This window comes from Hypanus sabinus, chromosome 17, assembly GCF_030144855.1.
Source record: "Hypanus sabinus isolate sHypSab1 chromosome 17, sHypSab1.hap1, whole genome shotgun sequence".
Classification (NCBI taxonomy): domain Eukaryota; kingdom Metazoa; phylum Chordata; class Chondrichthyes; order Myliobatiformes; family Dasyatidae; genus Hypanus; species Hypanus sabinus.
The window spans coordinates 81905006-81926675 of NC_082722.1; the positions used below are offsets into that span (position 1 = coordinate 81905006).

At 46.3% G+C, this 21670-nt stretch overlaps 1 protein-coding gene across 2 annotated transcripts in view; it reads right to left on the reverse strand.

Annotated features, from left to right (window-relative positions):
- Positions 1-21670, reverse strand: part of LOC132406612 (BTB/POZ domain-containing protein kctd15) — an 81088-nt gene that overhangs the window by 16582 nt on the left and 42836 nt on the right. For both annotated transcript variants that reach the window (XM_059992422.1, XM_059992421.1), the window contains exons 3-4: positions 4876-5020; positions 3329-3634 (exon numbers count right to left, since the gene is read on the reverse strand). In XM_059992422.1, the coding sequence (XP_059848405.1) occupies positions 3329-3634; positions 4876-5020 (451 nt within the window). The remainder of the gene's footprint in view (positions 1-3328; positions 3635-4875; positions 5021-21670) is intronic.

Below are 21670 nucleotides of genomic sequence, written 5' to 3' on the forward strand. Positions count from 1 at the left end.
AAAGTGCAAAAATGGGCTTTGGGATTTTATAGGCAAAGGGACTGATCAGAAAATCAAGTTATTTCTTCCTGTTGTTAATCATATGGTGATACTCAGTCTATTTTACAAGAAACGTGAAAGTACAATTAAAATCTACTGAATTTGCATCAGCGATGGGGGAGATGGAATTTTTAAAGAGGCTCTTAAGACCAGGGCTATATTCTCTAGGACAGTTTCAGAGAGTGAATATTAAAGTGATTGTTTACACCGACTAGCAAATTGGCAGTGAAGCGCCTCCTGATTTAAACTCTTTCGGATTTACACAATGGTAGGTGTACATTACACACTCACATCAAGGGATCTGGGTATACTAAAGAGCTGGAGGGCGCTATTAAGTGGTATTTAGTTTGGCAAACTCTTGCTTCCTCTCAGAGCAGCCCAACATCTGCTTAACATTTGGTGCATGGTTCAAAGAAGGAACAGATGGAATCAATAGAAATCTACCAATGGATGACATCAAGCACTGCATGAAAACAAAGCACCCATCGTGATAAATGTCTATAGATGTGCGGTTGAGAGCATATAGACTAGCTGCATCATGGCCTGCTATGGAAACACCAATGCCCTTGAATGGAAAAATCTACAAAAAGTAGTGGATACGGCCCAGTCCATCACTATTAAAGCCCTCCCTACAGTTGATCACATCTACATGGAGTATTGTGCAGGATTCCCTTAAGGTTAACCACCAGGTTGAGTCGGTGGTGAAGCGAGCGAATGCAATGTTGGCATTAATTTCTAGAGGAATAGAGTATAGACGCAGGGATGTGATGTTGAGGCTCTATAAGGCACTGGTAAGACCTCACTTGGAATACTGTATGCAGTTTTGGGCTCCTTATTTAAGAAAGGATGTGATGACATTAGAGAGGGTTCAGAGAAGATTCACTGGAATGATTCCGGGAATGAGAGGGTTAACATATGAGGAACGTTTGACCGCTCTTGGACTGTACTCCTTGGAGTTTAGAAGAATGAGGGGTGACCTCATAGAAACATTTCGAATGTTGAAAGGCATGGACAGAGTGGATGTGGCAAAGTTGTTTCCCATGGTGCGGGAGTCTAGTACGAGAGGACATGACTTGAGGATTGCAGGGCGCCCATTCAGAACAGAGATGCGAAAAAATGTTTTTTAGCCAGAGGGTGGTGAATCTATGGAATTTGTTGCCACGGGTGACAGTGGAGGCCAAGTCATCGGGTGTATTTAAGGCAGAGATTGATAGGTATCTGAGTAGTCAGGGCATCAAAGGTTATGGTGAGAAGGCGGGGGAATGGGACTAAAGGGGAGATTGGATCAGCTCATGATGAAATGGCGGAGCAGACTCAATGGGCCGAACGGCTGAATTCTGCTTCTTTGTCTTATGATCTTATGGAAAGCAGCATCCATCATCAAGGATCTCACCATCCAGGCCATGCTCCCTTCCCACTGCTGCCATCAGGAAGGAGGTACAGGAGCCTCAGGACCCACACCACCAGGTTCAGGAACAGTTAATAGCCTCAACTATCTGGCTTTTGAACCAGAGAGGATAACTTCACTCAACTTCACAGCCCAAATTCTGAGCTATTCCCACAGTCTATAGACTCACTTTCAAGGACTTTTCATCTCATGTTCTTGATATTTATTGTTTATTTATTATTTTGCCTGTTTTTTAACGTTTCTTTTATTTACCGTGAATGCCTGGAAGAAAATGAACCTCAGGGCTATATATGGTGACATACATGTAATTTAATAATAAATTTACTTAGAACTTTGAACTCACTGCAAAGTATTAAACCCTGCTTGGAGTCAGCACACTCTCACTGATGGGGCAAAGGTCAAAGATATATGGCCAGAGGGAATCTCCCAATGGATAGCCACATCCAAAAAATGGCTCAGATAGGTAACTTGGATAGCATAGCTGAGATGGGCTGAAGGGCCTGTTCCTGTGATGTATTACTCTTTATGTCTGCCCTAACATATGAAGTCAGTGGATCAACACTGCGCCCCGTGGAGAACGAAGGACGTGGTGAGGCACAGAAGAGGTAGGTTGTGGCAATCTACTGCAAGCACGAAAGACCACGTTGTCACGACTACTTGTACCACTAGCCCCTTTTCCACTTTAAAAACTCTCCCGCACAGGACTTCTGACTTTGTTGGACAACCAAAAACATTACTCTGTGATTCTGACTGGTGCAATTATAAAGGAAAATCTGAGCCCATGGAGCGTGAATGCTTCCTGTTTACAGCAGCAGTGATCAGGACTCAATTTCTGTCGCTGTCTGTACTTTCTCCCCGCGATCGCATTCCAAAGATATACAGGTTAGAGTTAATAAGCTGTGATCATGCTATGTTGGCGTTGGAAAGATGGCGACACTGCGGACTGCCCCCAGCACATCTTCAGACCCAATCGATGCATTTCACTGCGTGTTTCAATGTACATGTGACAAATAAAACTCTTCTTTTTCTTTCTCTTAATTTGTCCATTGTGTACATGTTGCAATCTCAGACACATGATCTCACAGTACTGTACCCTCTTGCCTTTAGTGTATATCTTATACCTCAGATAGTTTGTGGTGTGCTGGGCCTGTAGCCTTCATGCCATTATTCTGGGCCTGGATGCACTGCAATGAAACCTATCCATAGGTAGAGTGAATGTGGAGAGGATGTGGGGGAGTCTGGGACAGAATCAAAATAGAGGGATGCCCACTTAAAACAGAGATGAGGAAGAATTCTTTCAGCCAGAGGGTGGTGAATCTGTGGAATTCATTGCCACTGGCAGATGTGTCATTAGATATATTTGATGTGGAGAATGATAGGTTCTTGATTAGTCGGGGTGTCAAAGGTTACAGAGAGAAGGCAGGAGAGCAGGATTGCCAGCAGATTTGATGGGCTAAATAGCAGAACAAATCTGCTCATGGTCTTATGGTCCTCTGACATACTGGATGTTTAAATCTGGTGGGCGCTCATTTTCTTCCCCTGAACATTTACTTCCATCACTTCCTGAGATCCCGTGCTGTCATAATAGATCTGCCAAGGTTGCTCTTGAAACAGACATTGAGTATTGGCAGTAATCACTAAAACCTCATGCTAATACATTTTAAGCAACACTCACAAATGCTGGAGGAACTCAGCAGGCCAGACAGCATCTATGGAAAAGAGTACAGTTGATGTTTCCGGCCGAGACCCAGGTCTGTGTTTTTTGAGTTTCCAGCATCTGCAGATTTTGTCTTGTTTGTGATCGGGTTAATACATGTTGTAGACATACCAAGGAACTTACTTTCACCAGCTCAGGACCTGAAGCCTTGGACCGGTCCTTACCTGGACTGAGTTAAGCCGGCAGTATCCGTTGATTGGAAATCGGATTACATGTGTGGGATCCTGGTTCCACCCAGCGTTTACAGAGTTGCACATGACGTCCCCTGTCTCAGGGAAAATATCTTCTATTAATGACTTCTCTCCGCTCAGACTGATGCGCTCTCCCAGGTCGGGGGTCACCCTCAGCACCAGACACTCACAGGGCTGCGAGTACTTCTGATGTTCTCGTTCCTGCTTCCACCTCTCGAGTTCTCTCACCATGGGCTGGAGCTGGTAGTACTTTGCTTCTTCATACAACAGGCTGAAATCCTGCAATAAGAAAACATCCTTTGGAGATACAGCGTGGAATAGACCCTTCTGACCCTCTGAGTCAGCAGCCCACCAATTTAACCCCAGTGAAGGGACTAACTAACCTAACTCGTACGTCTTCAGACTGTGGGAGAAAACTGGAGCACTCAGAACGAAAACCACATACGCACAGGACAAATGAACAGACTTTCTTATAGAGGATGCCTGAATTGAAATCTGACTCCTCAAGTTGTAATAGCATTGCACTAACCTTTATAAATAAAAATTTCACTTTGAATTTATACCTCCATTCTGCATTTCCCGCTCATCACAGAAACAGAAGATGGTTACTCAGCCCTCGAGCCTATCCCGCCTTTTAATCATGGAACATTACACAGAAATGTACAGCTGTGTCCAACCAATTTGTGCTGGCATTTACATTCAAATCAAACTTCCTCCTAGCGATTAGCACAATCACTTAGCAGGGATCACTTTATAATGCTGAGGCTTTATAAGACACTGGTCAGATTGCACTTGGAATATATGAGCAGTTTTGGGCCCCTTATCTGAAAAAAGATGTGCTGGCATTGGAGAGGGTCCAGAGGTGGTTCACAATGAAAGGGTTAACATATGAGTTTGATGGCTCTGGGCCTGTTTTCGCTGGAGCTTAGAAGAATGAGTGGGATCATACTGAAACCTATAGAATATTGAAGGGCCTTGACAGAGTGGACGTGCAGAGGATTCCTATATTGGGGAAGTCTCTTTAGCCAGAGGCCAATGAATCTGTGGAATTAGTTGCCACAGATGGCTGAGGAGGCCAAGTTACTGGGTATATTTAAAGTGGAGGTTGATATGTTCTAGATTTGTCAGGGCATCAAAGGTTTTGGGGAGAAGGCACGGGCATGGTGTTGCTCGGTGATTAGCTTGGGGTTGATTAGGGTGGCAGGGTTGCTGGGGTAGCAAGGCTCGAAGGGCCAGAAGGGCCTCCTCCCCATGCTAAATAAAAATTTTTAAAATGTTAATTGTTTCAATAAACAATATTAGATAAATTCTTTACATAGCATCACGTTGCAGGATCATGCTAGGCTATAACTTGACTTTTGTGCTTGTTCTTTGGCTGGGGAAGGTGCTGAGATATACATGAAGATCTGTTTCATTGGAATCCTTAATCCAGGGTGAGCCAACAGCACTGGAAAGCTCAATTACTCAATATAAAATGAAATGGGTGAGGAGGTTTATCTGAAATAGTTTTGCACCCTCACCTTGAAGTCTTCTGGAAGCAGGAGCTTTGATGTCCTGAGGAAACTTAAGATGTATCGGAAAATCTCTCCATCTCGATCAATGAAATAGTGCTGCTTTAAACTGTCCAGCACGATGGGCTCTGTGCCATTGAAGAGGCGTCCTATCCTGAGAACAGAATGTGATCTTCATGTCTACCAAAATAAACTTGTAATATGTGTGAGCATCCTTTGGTACTCCAATTTCAGCAACTATATCAAACCATAAATGCAATACACCAATCAGTTCTGAGCATCTCATTATCGGAAGGATGTGGAAGCTTTAGAGATGGTGCACAGGAGATTTATCAGAATACTGCCTGATTAAAAAAGAAGAGGTCTTATGAAGAGAGGTTGAGTGAGCTCAGGACTTTCTCTTTGGAGTGGAGGAGGATAAGAGGTGACTTGATAGAGATGTACAAGATGATAAGAGGCATTGAGGACAGGCAGCGAGAGACTTACCCAGAGCAGGAAAAGCTAATACCCAGGGGACATACTTTTAAGGTGATTAGAGGAACGTATAGGAGGAATATCAGAGGTCAGTCCTTAAAGCAGAGAGTGGTGAGTGTGTGGAATGCCTGCTGCTGGTGGTAGAGGCGGATATGTTAGGAGCATTTAAGAAACCCTTAGATATGGATAACTTTAAAGTGCAGGGTTTTGGAGGAGGGAATGATTAGATTGATTTTAGAGTGAGGTAAAAGGTCGGCACAAATTTGTGGGCCTTAACTGTGCTAAAATGGTCTATGTTCCAACATGTAATAAATGGTCAGCCATTAGGAAATGATTTATAGCTGCAGAGTATCACGGGATGCACATGGAACCTAACAATATAATTCTATTGTGAGTGTCGGACGTATGTAATTAAACCAGTAAAGATTCACAAACCAAGAATCCTGCGGAATTCTGGTTCAACCCTTGCAGAAGCAGCTGAAAGGACACACATGGAGGAGTCCATAGTATTTAACAACAAGCTGTGTTTCATTCTCTGTTATTTCAGTGTTCCCCAATCGGCAATGTTCAATTAGAGATAAATTCACATCAACATGTCTACATGTCAAAAGGCTGGCACAGTCACACCCTCCTTCCAACATCCCACACTCTTTCTGGACTTCTCCTTTCAGGCCTGCTAGGATCAGCAGCAGGTCGAGCATGTCCTGCTAACTGTCCCCTGCCACCCTCTCCCAGCTGTTGATTGCATGCTTAAGCCCACCTGGAGGTAGTACTATGAGGGGAACTTCAATGCCCATTGCCAGTAGTGGTTTAATAGCACCAGTTCACACTAAAAGGGCATAAAGTCAAGAGCTTCTCCTGAAGCTGGAAACCCAGAGCAACATGCTGGAGGTACTCCAGAGATCACCGAGGAAACTTAATGAACAGTCAACATTTCAGCCAGAGGCCCTTCATCAGGACTGGAAAGGAAGGGGACGGAAGCCAGAACTGGAAGGCGGGGCGAGGGTCGAGGCAGGGCTGGAAGATGATAGGTGAGACCCAGGTGAGGGGGTGGGTGACGCTGAATGGGTGGTGCGGGGGGGGATAAATTAAGAAGCTGAGAAGTGACAGGTGGAAGTGGCAAAGGGCTGCAGAAGAAGGAATCTAGTGAGAGAGGACAGTGAGAGAATGGGAAGGAGGAGCGCAACTAGAAGGAGGTGACAAGGAGAAGAGAAGAGGTAGGAATGGAAAAAGGCAGATGGGCAAGGGGAGGGATCTCCAAAAGCTGCAGAAAGCAATGTTCATGACATCAGGTTGGAGGCTGCCCAGATAGAATACCAAGTGCTTCCCAGCCAGAAGAAGTTTGGCCTGAAAGGACATCCCCTGCAGACTCTCCCTGAAAGGACATCCCCTGCAGACTCTCCCTGAATGGACATCCCCTGCAGACTCTCCCTGAAAGGACATCCCCTGCAGACTCTCCCTGAAAGGACATCCCCTGCAGACTCTCCCTGAAAGGACATCCCCTGCAGACTCTCCCTGAATGGACATCCCCTGCAGACTCTCCCTGAAAGGACATCCCCTGCAGACTCTCCCTGAAAGGACATCCCCTGCAGACTCTCCCTGAATGGACATCCCCTGCAGACTCTCCCTGAATGGACATCCCCTGCAGACTCTCCCTGAAAGGACATCCCCTGCAGACTCTCCCTGAAAGGACATCCCCTGCAGACTCTCCCTGAAAGGACATCCCCTGCAGACTCTCCCTGAATGGACATCCCCTGCAGACTCTCCCTGAAAGGACATCCCCTGCAGACTCTCCCTGAAAGGACATCCCCTGCAGACTCTCCCTGAAAGGACATCCCCTGCAGACTCTCCCTGAAAGGACATCCCCTGCAGACTCTCCCTGAATGGACATCCCCTGCAGACTCTCCCTGAAAGGACAAACCTGGCAGAGGGGCCTTCATAGGACAAACCTGATGGACTGGTCCCGAAAGGACAGAGCAAGCAGACTGGCCCTGATAGAAACACAGAAAACATAGAAAACCCACAGCACAATACAGGTACTTTGGCCCACAAAGCTGTGCCGAAAATGTCCCTACCTTAGAAATTACTAGGCTTACCTTTAGCCTTCTTTTTTCCTAAGCTCCATGTACCTATCCAAAAGTCTCTTAAGAGGCCCTATCGTATCCACCTCCACCATCACCGCCGGCAGCCCATTCCACACACTCACCACTCTCTGCGTAAAGAACTCACCCCTGACATCTCCTCTGTACCTACTTCCAAGCACCTTAAAACTGTGCCCTCTCATGCTAGCCATTTCAGCCCTGAGAAAAAGCCTCTGACCATCAATGCCTCTCATCATCTTATACACCTCTATCAGGCCGCCTCTCATCCTCCGTCGCTCCAAGGAGAAAAGGCCAAGTTCACTCAACCTATTCTCATAAAGCATGCTCCCCAATCCAGGCAACATCCTTGTAAATCTCCTCTGCAGCCTTTCTCTGGTTTCCACATCCTTCCTGTAGTGAGACGACCAGAACTGAGCACAGTACTCCAAGTGGGGTCTGACCAGGATCCTTTATTGTTGCAACATTACTTCTCGGCTCCTGAACTCAATCTCATGATTGATGAAGGCCAATGCTCCGTATGCCTTCTTAACCACAGAGTCAATCTGCATAGCTGCTTTGAGTGTCCTATGGACACAGACCCCAAGATCCCTCTGATCCTCCACATTGCCAAGAGTCTTACCATTAGTACTATATTCCGCCATCATATTTGACCTACCAAAATGAACCACCTCACACTTATCTGGGTTGAACTCCATCTGCCACTTCTCAGCCCAGTTTTGCATCCTATCAATGTCCCACTGTAAACTCTGACAGCCCTCCACACTATACACAACACCCTCAACCTTTGCATCATAAGCAAATTTACTAACGCATCTCTCCACTTCCTCATCCAGGTCATTTATAAAAATCACGGAGTAGGGGTCCCAGTAGAGGTCCCTGATGTACACCACTGGTCACCAACCTCCATGCAGAATATGACCCATCTACAACCACCCTTTGCCTTCTGTGGATAAGCCAATTCTGGATCCACAAAACAATGTCCCCTTGGATCCCATGCCTCCTTACTTTCTCAATAAGCCTTGCCTGGGGTACCTTATCAAATGCCTTGATGAAATCCATATACACTACACCTACAGCTCTTCCTTCATCAATGTGTTTAGTCACATCCTCAAGAAATTCAATTGGGCTCGTAAGGCATGACCTGCCTTTCACGAAGCCATGCTGTCTATTCCTAATCATATTATGCCTCTCCAAATGTTCATAAATCCTGCCTCTCAGGATCATCTCCAACTTACCAACCATTGAAGTAAGGCTCTCTGGTCTATAATTTCCTGGGCTATCTTTACTCCCTTTCTTGAATAAGGGAAATAAATTCGCAACTCTCCAATCCTCCGGAACCTCTCCCGTCCCCATTGATGATGCAAAGATCATCGCCAGAGGCTCAGCAATCTCCTCCCTCGCCTCCCACAGTAGCCTGGGGTACATCTCATCCAGTCCTGGTGACTTATCCAACTTGATTCTTTCCAAAAGCTCCAGCACATCCTCTTTCTTAATATCTACATGCTCAAGATTTTCAGTCCGCTCTAAGTCACCCGTGACGAGATCTGAAGGATTATTCTAAACTAGACTGTTCCTTTAATCAGAGAGAGGGGGAGTGAACAGCATGTGTGCTATTTCAGCAACGGAGAGAGAGAAAGTCTGCCTTGGAAACGGAAAGGTGGAGCTATATGATGGACAGCTAATGTTCACACTTGTGGAATATATACCAGGTCAACTGGATTTGTAATCAGACACACGACATACGGGACACCAAGGAAGACACTGACACCAGCTGAGCTTTGTGTGCCCACGACAAAGGTGTGGACAAAGGGGTGACCGGTGGAAAGCTATCTGAGTGTTTAACCCTTGCCTGGGTTGATAGCGGTACCACGTGAAGACAGCATCCTCTTCTTGTAGTCACAAGTCGGTGACTTTGATAAGTTTTGGGAGCAGGAGGACGACATGGAGGATCGATGGCATCGGCACTAGGAAGGCAAATCAACTCTCTCTTTCTCCAACTCTACTCAAATCAAATTCCAGAACTGAACTGACTACTTACCATACCATTGTAAGGCTGTATCATCTAATCACCTGAGCTGGGAGAAGCTTGGGTACTTTATTTACTCACTTATATATGCATATACTCTGCAAACCTGTTTACCTTATCTTGTTTTATTTTACTTTATCACATAGTTATTAATAGAGTTTATAACGGAAGACTCAGACTCCAGGTGTGTCCATTTCTGCTGGTTCTTTTTAACCCAATACAGGGTAAGTAACATCCCTACAATCGCAAAGATCCTTTTCCATTGTGAATACTGAAGCTGAGTATTCATTAAGTACCCCGCTATCTCCTCTGGTTCCATACACACTTTCCCACTGTCACACTTGATTGGTTCTATTCTGTCACATCTTATCCTCTTGCTCTTCACATACCTGTAGAATGCCTTGGGGTTTTCCTTAATCCTGCCCGCTAAGGCCTTCTCACAGCCCCTTCTGGCTCTCTTAATTTCTTTCTTAACCTCCTTACTGCTAGCCTTACAATCTCCCTAGATCTCCATCATTACCTAGTTTTTTGAACCTTTCGTAAGCTCTTTACTTCTTGACTAGATTTACAACAGGCTTTGTACACCACATCCTGTATCCTACCATCCTTTCCCTGTCTCATTGGAATGTACCTATGCAGAACTCCACGCAAATGTCCCTGAACATTTGCCACATTTCTCCCATACATTTCCCTGAGAACATCTGTCCCCAATTTATGCTTCCAAGTTCCTGCCTGACAGCCTCATAATTCCCCTTACTCCAATTAAACGCTTTCCTAACTTGTCTGTTCCTATCTCTCTCCAATGCTATGGTAAAGGAGATAGAATTATGATCACTATCTCCAACGTGCTCTCCCACTGAGAGATCTGACACCTGACCAGGTTCATTTCCCAATACTAGATCAAAAAATGACAAGTCAGCATACAGAGAGGAGGTGCAGCAGCTAACAGACTGGTGCAGAGCCAACAACCTGTCTCTGAACGTGAACAAAACAGAAGAGATGGTTATTGACTTCAGGAGGGCACAGAGCGACCACTCCCCGCTAAACATCAATGGCTCCTCGGTAGAGATCGTTAAGAGCACCAAATTTCTTGGTGTTCACCTGGCGGAGAATCTCACCTGGTCCCTCAACACCAGCTCCATAGCAAAGAAAGCCCAGCAGCTTCTCTGCTTTCTGTGAAGGCTGAGGAAAGTCCATCTCCCACCCCCCCCGCCCCCATCCTCATCACATTCTATAGGGGTTGTATTGAGAGCATCCTGAGCAGCTGCATCACTGCCTGGTTCGGAAATTACACCATCTCGGATCGCAAGACCCTGCAGTGGATAGTGAGGTCAGCTGAGAAGATCATCGGGGTCTCTCTTCCCGCCATTACGGACATTTACACTACACGCTGCATCCGCAAAGCAAACAGCATTATGAAGGACCCCACGCACCCCTCATAGAAACTCTTCTCCCTCCTGCCATCTGGAAAAAGGCACTGAAACATTCGGGCTCTCACGGCCAGACTGTGTAACAGTTTCTTCCCCCAAGCTATCAGACTCCTCAATACCCAGAGCCTGGACTGACACCAATTTATTGCCCTCTACTGTGCCTATTGTCTTGTTTATTTATTTATTGTAATGCCTGCACTGTTTTGTGCACTTTTTGCAGTTCCGGGTAGGTTTGTAGTCTAGTGTAGTTTTTTTTTCTGTGTTGTTTTTACGTAGTTCAGTGTAGTTTTTGTACTGTTTTATGTAGCACCATGGTCCTGAAAAACATTGTCTTGTTTTTACTGCCTACTGTACCAGCAGTTATGGTCGAAATGACAATACAAAGTGACTTGGCTTGACTTGACTTGAAGTTCAGCCTCTCTTCTTGTAGGCTTATCTACATATCGTGTCAAGAAACCTTCCTGAACAGACCTAACAAACTCCACTCCATCTAAACCCCTCACTCTAGGGAGATGTCGATCAATATTTGGGAAATTAAAATCTCCCACCACAACAACCCTGCTAATATTACTCCTTTCTAGAATCTGTCTCCCTATCTTCTCCTCAATGTCCCTGTTACTATTGGGTTGTCTATAAAAAACACCCAGTAGAGTTATTGACCCCATCCTGTTTCTGACTTCAGCCACCGAGACTCGGTAGACAATCCCTCCATGACTTCCTCCTTTTCTGCAGCCATGACACTATCTCTGATCAACAGTCCCACGCCCCCACGTCTTTTGCCTCCCTCCCTGTCCTTTCTGAAACATCTAAAGCCTGGCACTTGAAGTAACCATTCCTGCCCCTGAGCTGTCCAAGTCCCTGTAATGGCCACCACATCATAGCTCCAAGTACTGATCCAGGCTCTAAGCTCACCTGCAGGGTAAACCTGGCAGACTATTCTAGAAAGGACAACCCCGACAGAATATCCCTGTTCGGACACACCTGACAGACTCTCCCTGAAAAGACAAAACCAGCAGACTGACCCTGAATGGAAAAACCCGACAGACTGGCCCTGGAAGGGTAAACCCGACAGACTGGCCCTGGAAGGGTAAAACCAGCAGACTGGCCCTGGAAGGGTAAACCCGACAGACTGGCCCTGAATGGGTAAAACCAGCAGACTGGCCCTGGAAGGGTAAACCCGACAGACTGGCCCTGGAAGGGTAAAACCAGCAGACTGGCCCTGGAAGGGTAAACCCGACAGACTGGCCCTGAATGGGTAAAACCAGCAGACTGGCCCTGGAAGGGTAAACCCGACAGACTGGCCCTGTATGGATAAACCCGACAGACTGGCCCTGAATGGGTAAAACCTGACAGACTGGCCCTGGAAGGGTAAACCCGACAGACTGGCCCTGGAAGGGTAAACCCGACAGACTGGCCCTGAATGGGTAAAACCTGACAGACTGGCCCTGGAAGGGTAAACCCGACAGACTGGCCCTGGAAGGGTAAACCCGACAGACTGGCCCTGTATGGATAAACCCGACAGACTGGCCCTGGAAGGGTAAACCCGACAGACTGGCCCTGGAAGGGTAAACCCGACAGACTGACCCTGGAAGGGTAAACCCGACAGACTGGCCCTGGAAGGGTAAACCCGACAGACTGGCCCTGGAAGGGTAAAACCTGCAGACTGGCCCTGGAAGGGTAAACCCGACAGACTGGCCCTGGAAGGGTAAACCCGACAGACTGGCCCTGGAAGGGTAAAACCAGCAGACTGGCCCTGGAAGGGTAAACCCGACAGACTGGCCCTGGAAGGGTAAACCCGACAGACTGGCCCTGGAAGGGTAAACCCGACAGACTGGCCCTGGAAGGGTAAACCCGACAGACTGGCCCTGGAAGGGTAAAACCGACAGACTGGCCCTGGAAGGGTAAACCCGACAGACTGGCCCTGGAAGGGTAAACCCGACAGACTGGCCCTGGAAGGGTAAACCCGACAGACTGGCCCTGGAAGGGTAAACCCGACAGACTGGCCCTGGAAGGGTAAAACCGACAGACTGGCCCTGGAACGGTAAACCCGACAGACTGGCCCTGGAAGGGTAAACCCGACAGACTGGCCCTGAAAGGGTAAACCCGACAGACTGGCCCTGGAAGGGTAAACCAGCAGACTGGCCCTGAATGGGTAAACCCGACAGACTGACCCTGGAAGGGTAAACCCGACAGACTGGCCCTGGAAGGGTAAAACCGACAGACTGGCCCTGGAAGGGTAAAACCGACAGACTGGCCCTGGAAGGGTAAAGCCGACAGACTGGCCCTGGAAGGGTAAACCCGACAGACTGGCCCTGAATGGGTAAACCCGACAGACTGGCCCTGGAAGGGTAAAGCCGACAGACTGACCCTGGAAGGGTAAACCCGACAGACTGGCCCTGAATGGATAAACCCGACAGACTGGCCCTGGAAGGGTAAACCCGACAGACTGGCCCTGGAAGGATAAACCCGACAGACTGGCCCTGAATGGATAAACCCGACAGACTGGCCCTGGAAGGGTAAACCCGACAGACTGGCCCTGGAAGGGTAAAACCGACAGACTGGCCCTGGAAGGGTAAACCCGACTGGCCCTGGAAGGGTAAACCCGACAGACTGGCCCTGGAAGGGTAAACCCGACAGACTGGCCCTGGAAGGGTAAACCCGACAGACTGGCCCTGAATGGATAAACCCGACAGACTGGCCCTGAATGGATAAACCCGACAGACTGGCCCTGGAAGGGTAAACCCGACAGACTGGCCCTGAATGGATAAACCCGACAGACTGGCCCTGAATGGGTAAACCCGACAGACTGGCCCTGGAAGGGTAAACCCGACAGACTGGCCCTGAATGGATAAACCCGACAGACTGGCCCTGGAAGGGTAAACCCGACAGACTGGCCCTGGAAGGGTAAACCCGACAGACTGGCCCTGAATGGATAAACCCGACAGACTGACCCTGGAAGGGTAAACCCGACAGACTGGCCCTGGAAGGGTAAACCCGACAGACTGGCCCTGGAAGGGTAAACCCGACAGACTGGCCCTGGAAGGGTAAACCCGACAGACTGGCCCTAGAAGGGTAAACCCGACAGACTGGCCCTGAATGGATAAACCCGACAGACTGGCCCTGAATGGATAAACCCGACAGACTGGCCCTGGAAGGGTAAACCCGACAGACTGGCCCTGAATGGATAAACCCGACAGACTGGCCCTGAATGGGTAAACCCGACAGACTGGCCCTGGAAGGGTAAACCCGACAGACTGGCCCTGAATGGATAAACCCGACAGACTGGCCCTGGAAGGGTAAACCCGACAGACTGGCCCTGGAAGGGTAAACCCGACAGACTGGCCCTGAATGGATAAACCCGACAGACTGACCCTGGAAGGGTAAACCCGACAGACTGGCCCTGGAAGGGTAAACCCGACAGACTGGCCCTGGAAGGGTAAACCCGACAGACTGGCCCTGAATGGATAAACCCGACAGACTGACCCTGGAAGGGTAAACCCGACAGACTGGCCCTGGAAGGGTAAACCCGACAGACTGGCCCTGAATGGATAAACCCGACAGACTGGCCCTGGAAGGGTAAACCCGACAGACTGGCCCTGGAAGGGTAAACCCGACAGACTGACCCTGGAAGGGTAAACCCGACAGACTGGCCCTGAATGGATAAACCCGACAGACTGGCCCTGGAAGGGTAAACCCGACAGACTGGCCCTGGAAGGGTAAACCCGACAGACTGGCCCTGAATGGATAAACCCGACAGACTGACCCTGGAAGGGTAAACCCGACAGACTGGCCCTGTAAGTGTAAACCCGACAGACTGGCCCTGGAAGGGTAAACCCGACAGATTGGCCCTGAATGGGTAAACCCGACAGACTGGCCCTGGAAGGGTAAACCCGACAGACTGGCCCTGGAAGGGTAAACCCGACAGACTGGCCCTGGAAGGGTAAACCCGACAGACTGGCCCTGGAAGGGTAAACCCGACAGACTGGCCCTGGAAGGGTAAACCCGACAGATTGGCCCTGGAAGGGTAAACCCGACAGACTGGCCCTGGAAGGGTAAACCCGACAGACTGACCCTGGAAGGGTAAACCCGACAGACTGGCCCTGGAAGGGTAAACCCGACAGACTGGCCCTGGAAGGGTAAACCCGACAGACTGGCCCTGGAAGGGTAAACCCGACAGACTGGCTCTGGAAGGGTAAACCCGACAGACTGGCCCTGGAAGGGTAAACCCGACAGACTGGCCCTGGAAGGGTAAACCCGACAGACTGGCCCTGGAAGGGTAAACCCGACAGACTGGCCCTGGAAGGATAAACCCGACAGACTGGCCCTGGAAGGGTAAACCCGACAGACTGGCCCTGGAAGGATAAACCCGACAGACTGGCCCTGGAAGGGTAAACCCGACAGACTGGCCCTGGAAGGGTAAACCCGACAGACTGGCCCTGGAAGGGTAAACCCGACAGACTGGCCCTGAATGGGTAAACCCGACAGACTGGCCCTGGAAGGGTAAACCCGACAGACTGGCCCTGGAAGGGTAAACCCGACAGACTGGCCCTGGAAGGGTAAACCTGACAGACTGGCCCTGAATGGGTAAACCCGACAGACTGGCCCTGGAAGGGTAAACCCGACAGACTGGCCCTGTATGGGTAAACCCGACAGACTGGCCCTGGAAGGGTAAACCCGACAGACTGGCCCTGGAAGTGTAAACCCGACAGACTGGCCCTGAATGGATAAACCCGACAGACTGGCCCTGGAAGGGTAAACCTGACAGACTGGCCCTGAACAGACACACACATTGAACAGGTGAGTTTCAGCTGTGAGGTTCCAGAATGACTGTTGTATCCCAACTCCAACCTGGAGATGGTTCTGACTTCACTCTCCAGTTCCGATTGCACATCTGCCTACTCTCTGAATGTTTATAATTGGAGTTTAAAACATCAAAAGCAACATTCAATTTTGGTCCTTTAGAGTTTTATATCCTTTAGCTTCCCCTGCTTAAAAAAAATGCAAGCTTATCCAACTTAACCTGAAATAAATGTTTCCAGTGTTCACAAAATCCTCGTCTCTTTTCATATTTTTTGTATGTAATGTAGTGACCATAGCTAAGGATAGGACAGTGGAACTGATTAATTAGGACAGTGGTTAATCAGGGCAGCCACTTAATTGGACAACTCTTAAATAACAGAAACTAATTATTTGTTTATTTGGAACACTACACTGCTTAATTGGGACAGGAAGTTGGGACAGACAGTTCCTAGTGTCAGTGACATGTACTTGTGTGGCCATTGAACACTACACAGTGCTCAGAGTAAGCAGTTTTTAAGTAGTGTCTGTTGGGTGCGTTTTTCAAAAAACAGTGATTTTTCTCACTGATAGCGGGTGATTTTTGTCACTGATAGCGGGTGATTTTTGTCACTGATAGCGGGTGATTTTGGTCACTGATAGCGGGTGATTTTTGTCACTGATAGCGGGTGATTTTTGTCACTGATAGCGGGTGATTTTGGTCACTGATAGCGGGTGATTTTTGTCACTGATAGCGGGTGATTTTTGTCACTGATAGCGGGTGATTTTTGTCACTGATAGCGGGTGATTTTGGTCACTGATAGCGGGTGATTTTTGTCACTGATAGCGGGTGATTTTTGTCACTGATAGCGGGTGATTTTGGTCACTGATAGCGGGTGATTTTTGTCACTGATAGCGGGTGATTTTTGTCACTGATAGCGGGTGATTTTTGTCACTGATAGCGGGTGAGAAATGAGCAGTAAGACAATCCCAAACGGCTTTGCTCACTGCGGTTTCAGCTTCAGGCTTGGAGATCCAGAAATGGCTGGGAACAAAATGATTTCACTACTTCAACAAGTTAGGAATTACAGAGAATTTTAAAGTCTCGACAATCATCCAGAATGTTACAACGAAAATGAAGATTTGGAGGAGGCAATCATTGAAAGCATGTATGAAGGCAGTCCATTATCTGCACTAGGCTCCTGCACTGATTTGGTTCATTTACAGTTAGTTACACCGAATGAATTCCTCCATTGAAGGTAGTGATTAGTATGGTGATTGTCTGTAGTAGCCAAAAATGATGCGGGAGAGTATTTTAAAAGTGAAAAAGCTATTGCAATGGGCAATTCCACTCTGGAGGTCCAGATCCAGTGGTACAAGTAGTCACCACAACTAGGATCTTTCTTGGTTGCAGTACACGACCATGACTTCTGTGCTTCGTCATGCCCTTCGCTCTCCATGTACCTCTCCGTCCTTCGCTCTCCACGGACCTTTTCATCCGCTCTCCATGGACCTCTTCACCCTTCGCTCTCCATGGACTTCTTCACCCTTCGCTCTCCACCGATATCTTCATCCTTCCCTTTCTATGTACCTCTTCACCCTTAGCTCTCCACCGATATCTTCACCCTTTGCTCTCCACCAATATCTTCATCCTTCCCTTTCCATGGACCTCTTCATCCTTCGCTCTCTACATACCTCTTCATCCACACCTCAAGCTTCTTCCCTATTGCCAACAGGTTCAAAAACCCTAACACCACCTTAGACTACACTTCCCTCTTCTTTCTCTAACTTGCACTACTGTTGTTATATTTTTACAATATAAGTTATGCATAATTTATGTTAATTTGTTTGTATGTTTGTCATGTACTGTATTGCTGCTGCTAAAAGCTAATTTTATGTCATTTATACCATGTGTATGAACACCCAACAATAAACTAACTTTTCACAACAAATTCCATTCAACATTCCTCTGTCCACTTGTCCTGTCTTTCTGTAGGCTACAACTTTCAACACACTATTGAGCAATCAGTCAATTCCTAAATCATTTCCAAATCTTTTAATAATATTGGGTACATTTAAATGTTATTCATTAAAGTACACCACTAAAAGTAAGTGAGCTCTGTAGAAATGCTTCCTGCCGCTGGATCCCATAGGCTGTTATTTTTCTGTCAGCAGGATATTGCCAAAAGCCTTGTTAAAATCCACGAAGACTGCATCAAATACGTTATCCTCAATTTCTCCTCTTGTGAAATGCATAAAGTTCAATCCAGATGAACAAACACAATCTTCACATAGCAAATGCACACAGATAATCCTCAAATAGCCATTACTTTACTAAATGTTGATCAATATTTCTCCTCAGGATTTAGACGAGACTTAGGCCACCATTATGGGGTTGGCCAGACGTGTCTGATTACTTAGTCCATCCGTGTGAACCTTGATGAACATGTAATACTCCTCCAGTCTTCCAGCACCAAAGCAGGTAGAGAATGATGGTGAATCTCCGGCATTCCCTCACGTTTCCCCTGACACCCTGAAGTAGATTTCATGTTGACCAAAGTGGTCTATCTGCACTTAGTGATCATATTTCACTAAACAGAGACTTAGTTTATATTTTGTTCTATTTGTTCTTGTAATTGTGTCCTTCTTTTAAACATTATGTATTATTTGTTTAGAATATAGAACATTACAGCTTAGTCCAGACCTTATAACCTACTCTAAGATCAAGCTAACCCTTCCCTCCCACATAGCCCTCCATTCTTCTATATTGCAAGGGCCTGTCTAAGAGTCTCTTAAATGTCCCTAATGTATCTGCCTCTACCACCACCCCGGGAAGGGCTTTCCACACACCTGTCACCCCTGTGTAGAAAACCTACCTCTGACATCCCCTGTATAATTTCCTCCATCTGCTACCAAAGCAGCAGAATTATATTCAACCATGGTCCAGCAGTTCCCTCACCCTCACCTTACCATTATGAAGATATCAGGAACAATGAGATGGAGCTAACTGATCAGATCAGAACCCTGTTGGCCACCATATCCCATCGTTAATGGTGGTGGACAGTTAAATAACTAGAGAGAACTCTTGAGTTCTGTGTGTATTCTCTTGCACTCTGAGGTCAAAATCTAGAACACAAGAGACATAACTGAGATATTTGCAATTATCCTTAGTGTTAAGTATTGTGATTGACCCATGTCAATCTCACTTACTATCCCTACCAACATTTCATACTACTTCATACAGACCTCTTCCCATTGCTACCATTGTGGAGGAGGTACAGGAGCCTGAAGACACACACTCAACGATTCAGGAACAGCATTTTCCTCTCCACCGTCAGATTTCTGATTGGACAATGAACACATGAACACTATCTCAGTATTATTTTGCTCTCTTTTTGCACTATTTATTTAATTTATTTTTATGTATACTTCTTCTTGTAATTTATAGTTTTTATTATATATTACACTGTACTACTGCCACAAAACAATAATTGCCCAGCTTTGAACCTGATTCTGGCTTCCGTTTTACTTTCATCCATGACTTCATCTTTCCTGTCTCTGCAATCTGTTCAGAACAAGACAATAAGCTGGATTTCCATTGTTGCTGCCCAGGTGGTGTGGGTATATCGAGACTGTAGTGAGTTTCAGGATGTGGAACCAGTCATGATGAAGGAATAGCGATATATTCCCACAGCATAATGATGCATCATTTGGAAGACAGGGTAAGAGGTCAACCTCCTTCACCTCTCCCAGAATTCACCTTTTTTTTTCCATGTTGGACTCAGGCAATCCTGAGATCTGGAAGCAAATGATCTGAGCAAGAGTCCAAGCTAGCTGTTCTTATTAATCCAATTATTAGTGAGTAAATATGATTTTAGTTGTATTCTTAGCAAATCCTTCCATCAGACTGCTAATGATGGAGAATAAATGAATATTGCAATAATTTGTCAGATTTGAATAGTCCATTCCTTTGCAGACAAGATGCACCAGGGTAGATTTTGTTTTTACTTTGAATAGCATTGTACCACTTGAACAGCTCGGCTTGAGGTGCAAATGGTTCCCAAGCACTTTCCCACAGATGAAATGTTGACAAGAACCGGTGTCTTGCTGTATCTAGTTTTCTTAGCATTTTTCATGTTATATCAGAACCAGGTCTAATCTCACTGGCATGTGTCGTGAAATTTGTTGCTTTTCAGTTTCAGCATATTACAATACATAAAAATAGTACAAAACCTTTAAATTGCACTAAGAAGTACATATAAAAATTTAAGTATGGAGAGAGGAAACAAAAATAGTGAGGTAGAGTTGATAGTTCATTGTCCATTCAGCATTTTGATGGTGGAGGGAAGAAGCTGTTCCTGAAAATTTGAATGTGTGCTTTGAGCTCCTGTACTTCCTCCCAATGAGACAAGGCTATATGAAGTGGATTGAACTTGCTAAAGATTGGTAGGGATATTAACTGAGGTTGACTTGGGTCAATCACAATACTAAAGATTATTACAAATACCTCAGTCATGACCTGGGTTATGAGATGCTCAATGATAGATGCCACCTTTCAAGTTAGATGAAGTTCAGTGGAGTACTGTCAAGTTTACGGGTGTTTGAATGAGGGAGGGTGATCAGGAATGAGTTGGTATAATCAAGTCTATCTAAGGTGCAGAAGGTTCAGGGGAGAAACTGGGTCCAATGTCCAACGTCGCTGTTTCAGATTCAAAGTAGGATGGTGCCAGTGGATTGGGACAGAGTTAATGATGGGAATTGAAGATGATAGCTTTCAACTTTCCAGTGTTTTGCTGTATGAAATTTGTGCTTTATCCAGTGCTGGCTAGCAGACAAAAAGCCTGCTATTTAGAGATGATGAAAGCATCAGGAAGTGGTGGTGAGATAGATCTATCATCAGCGTACATGTGGAAATGTGAAAATATCCTCTGTGGACTGCTGGTTGAAACCATGATAACTGCTACCTGCAGGGGCATTGATTAAATCCAATGCTTTACTTTGAAAGTGGTCACAAATCCATTGGAAATAAATGGCAATGCAACCTCTCCACACCAGAGGCTGGTATTTTATAGGAGCGTCTGACCAGATGATCATTTCTCCAGAGATGCGAGGACTTGGAGAAATCAATGCTACCATTTTATACAATCAATAAGCAGTCCCTTATATGCCTGGGGTTTTATTTTCCAATTTTTTCTCTTTTTCTGTCACTCCCAATACCACTGTTTTCTGAATAAAAAACAGCCATAGTGATAAAGATCAGAACAGACATTTTGTGGCCATTGTCTGTCCAAAACAGAAGGAAGTCATAGGAACATGCTATCAGTCACTATGCTCGTAACTGAACCCACATCTTGTCCAAGCTGTGGACACATCTTGTTCACCTTCTCCAGATATCCTCTGAATCCCTAATTGTCTAAAAATGTATAGATCTCTGATCTGAATATATCCACACCTTCCAAGGTATGCATTTACAGCATTCAGATAGTTCTTCTCAACTCTCTCCCAATTGTTCAACTCTTTATGCTGAGGCAACACTTTTTGGCACAAGACTCGCCAGTGACAGACGTAACCTCTCAGCTTTCAACAAGTTTATCATTTGATTCAAGCATCAAATTGTATGCTTCAATTACAAAAACTCTTAATTTTTCTGAAGTTCAACCTTAATCACTGTCCCCATAACAATCAATCTCATTCCAGGAATCTACGTGTGTCTCCAAGACAAGTGAAGAAGAGTAAGATGGTGATAGACAAGTGGCTGTTTAAGGCCTAAGATGGAGGGCTACAAAACCAAGCTCACGGCCCTTATATCATATCTCTAGACTGTCCCTTCAAATACTTTCAGGGCAGGGACAGATTACATACAGGGTAAATCTACACTAAAAGAATAATGTATTATAGAAAGCATGGATAGAGCTGATAGCCAGTACAGCTTTTCCCAAGGTTGAAATACCTTATACTAGACAGCATGTATTTAAGGGTAGAGGGGAAAAATTCAA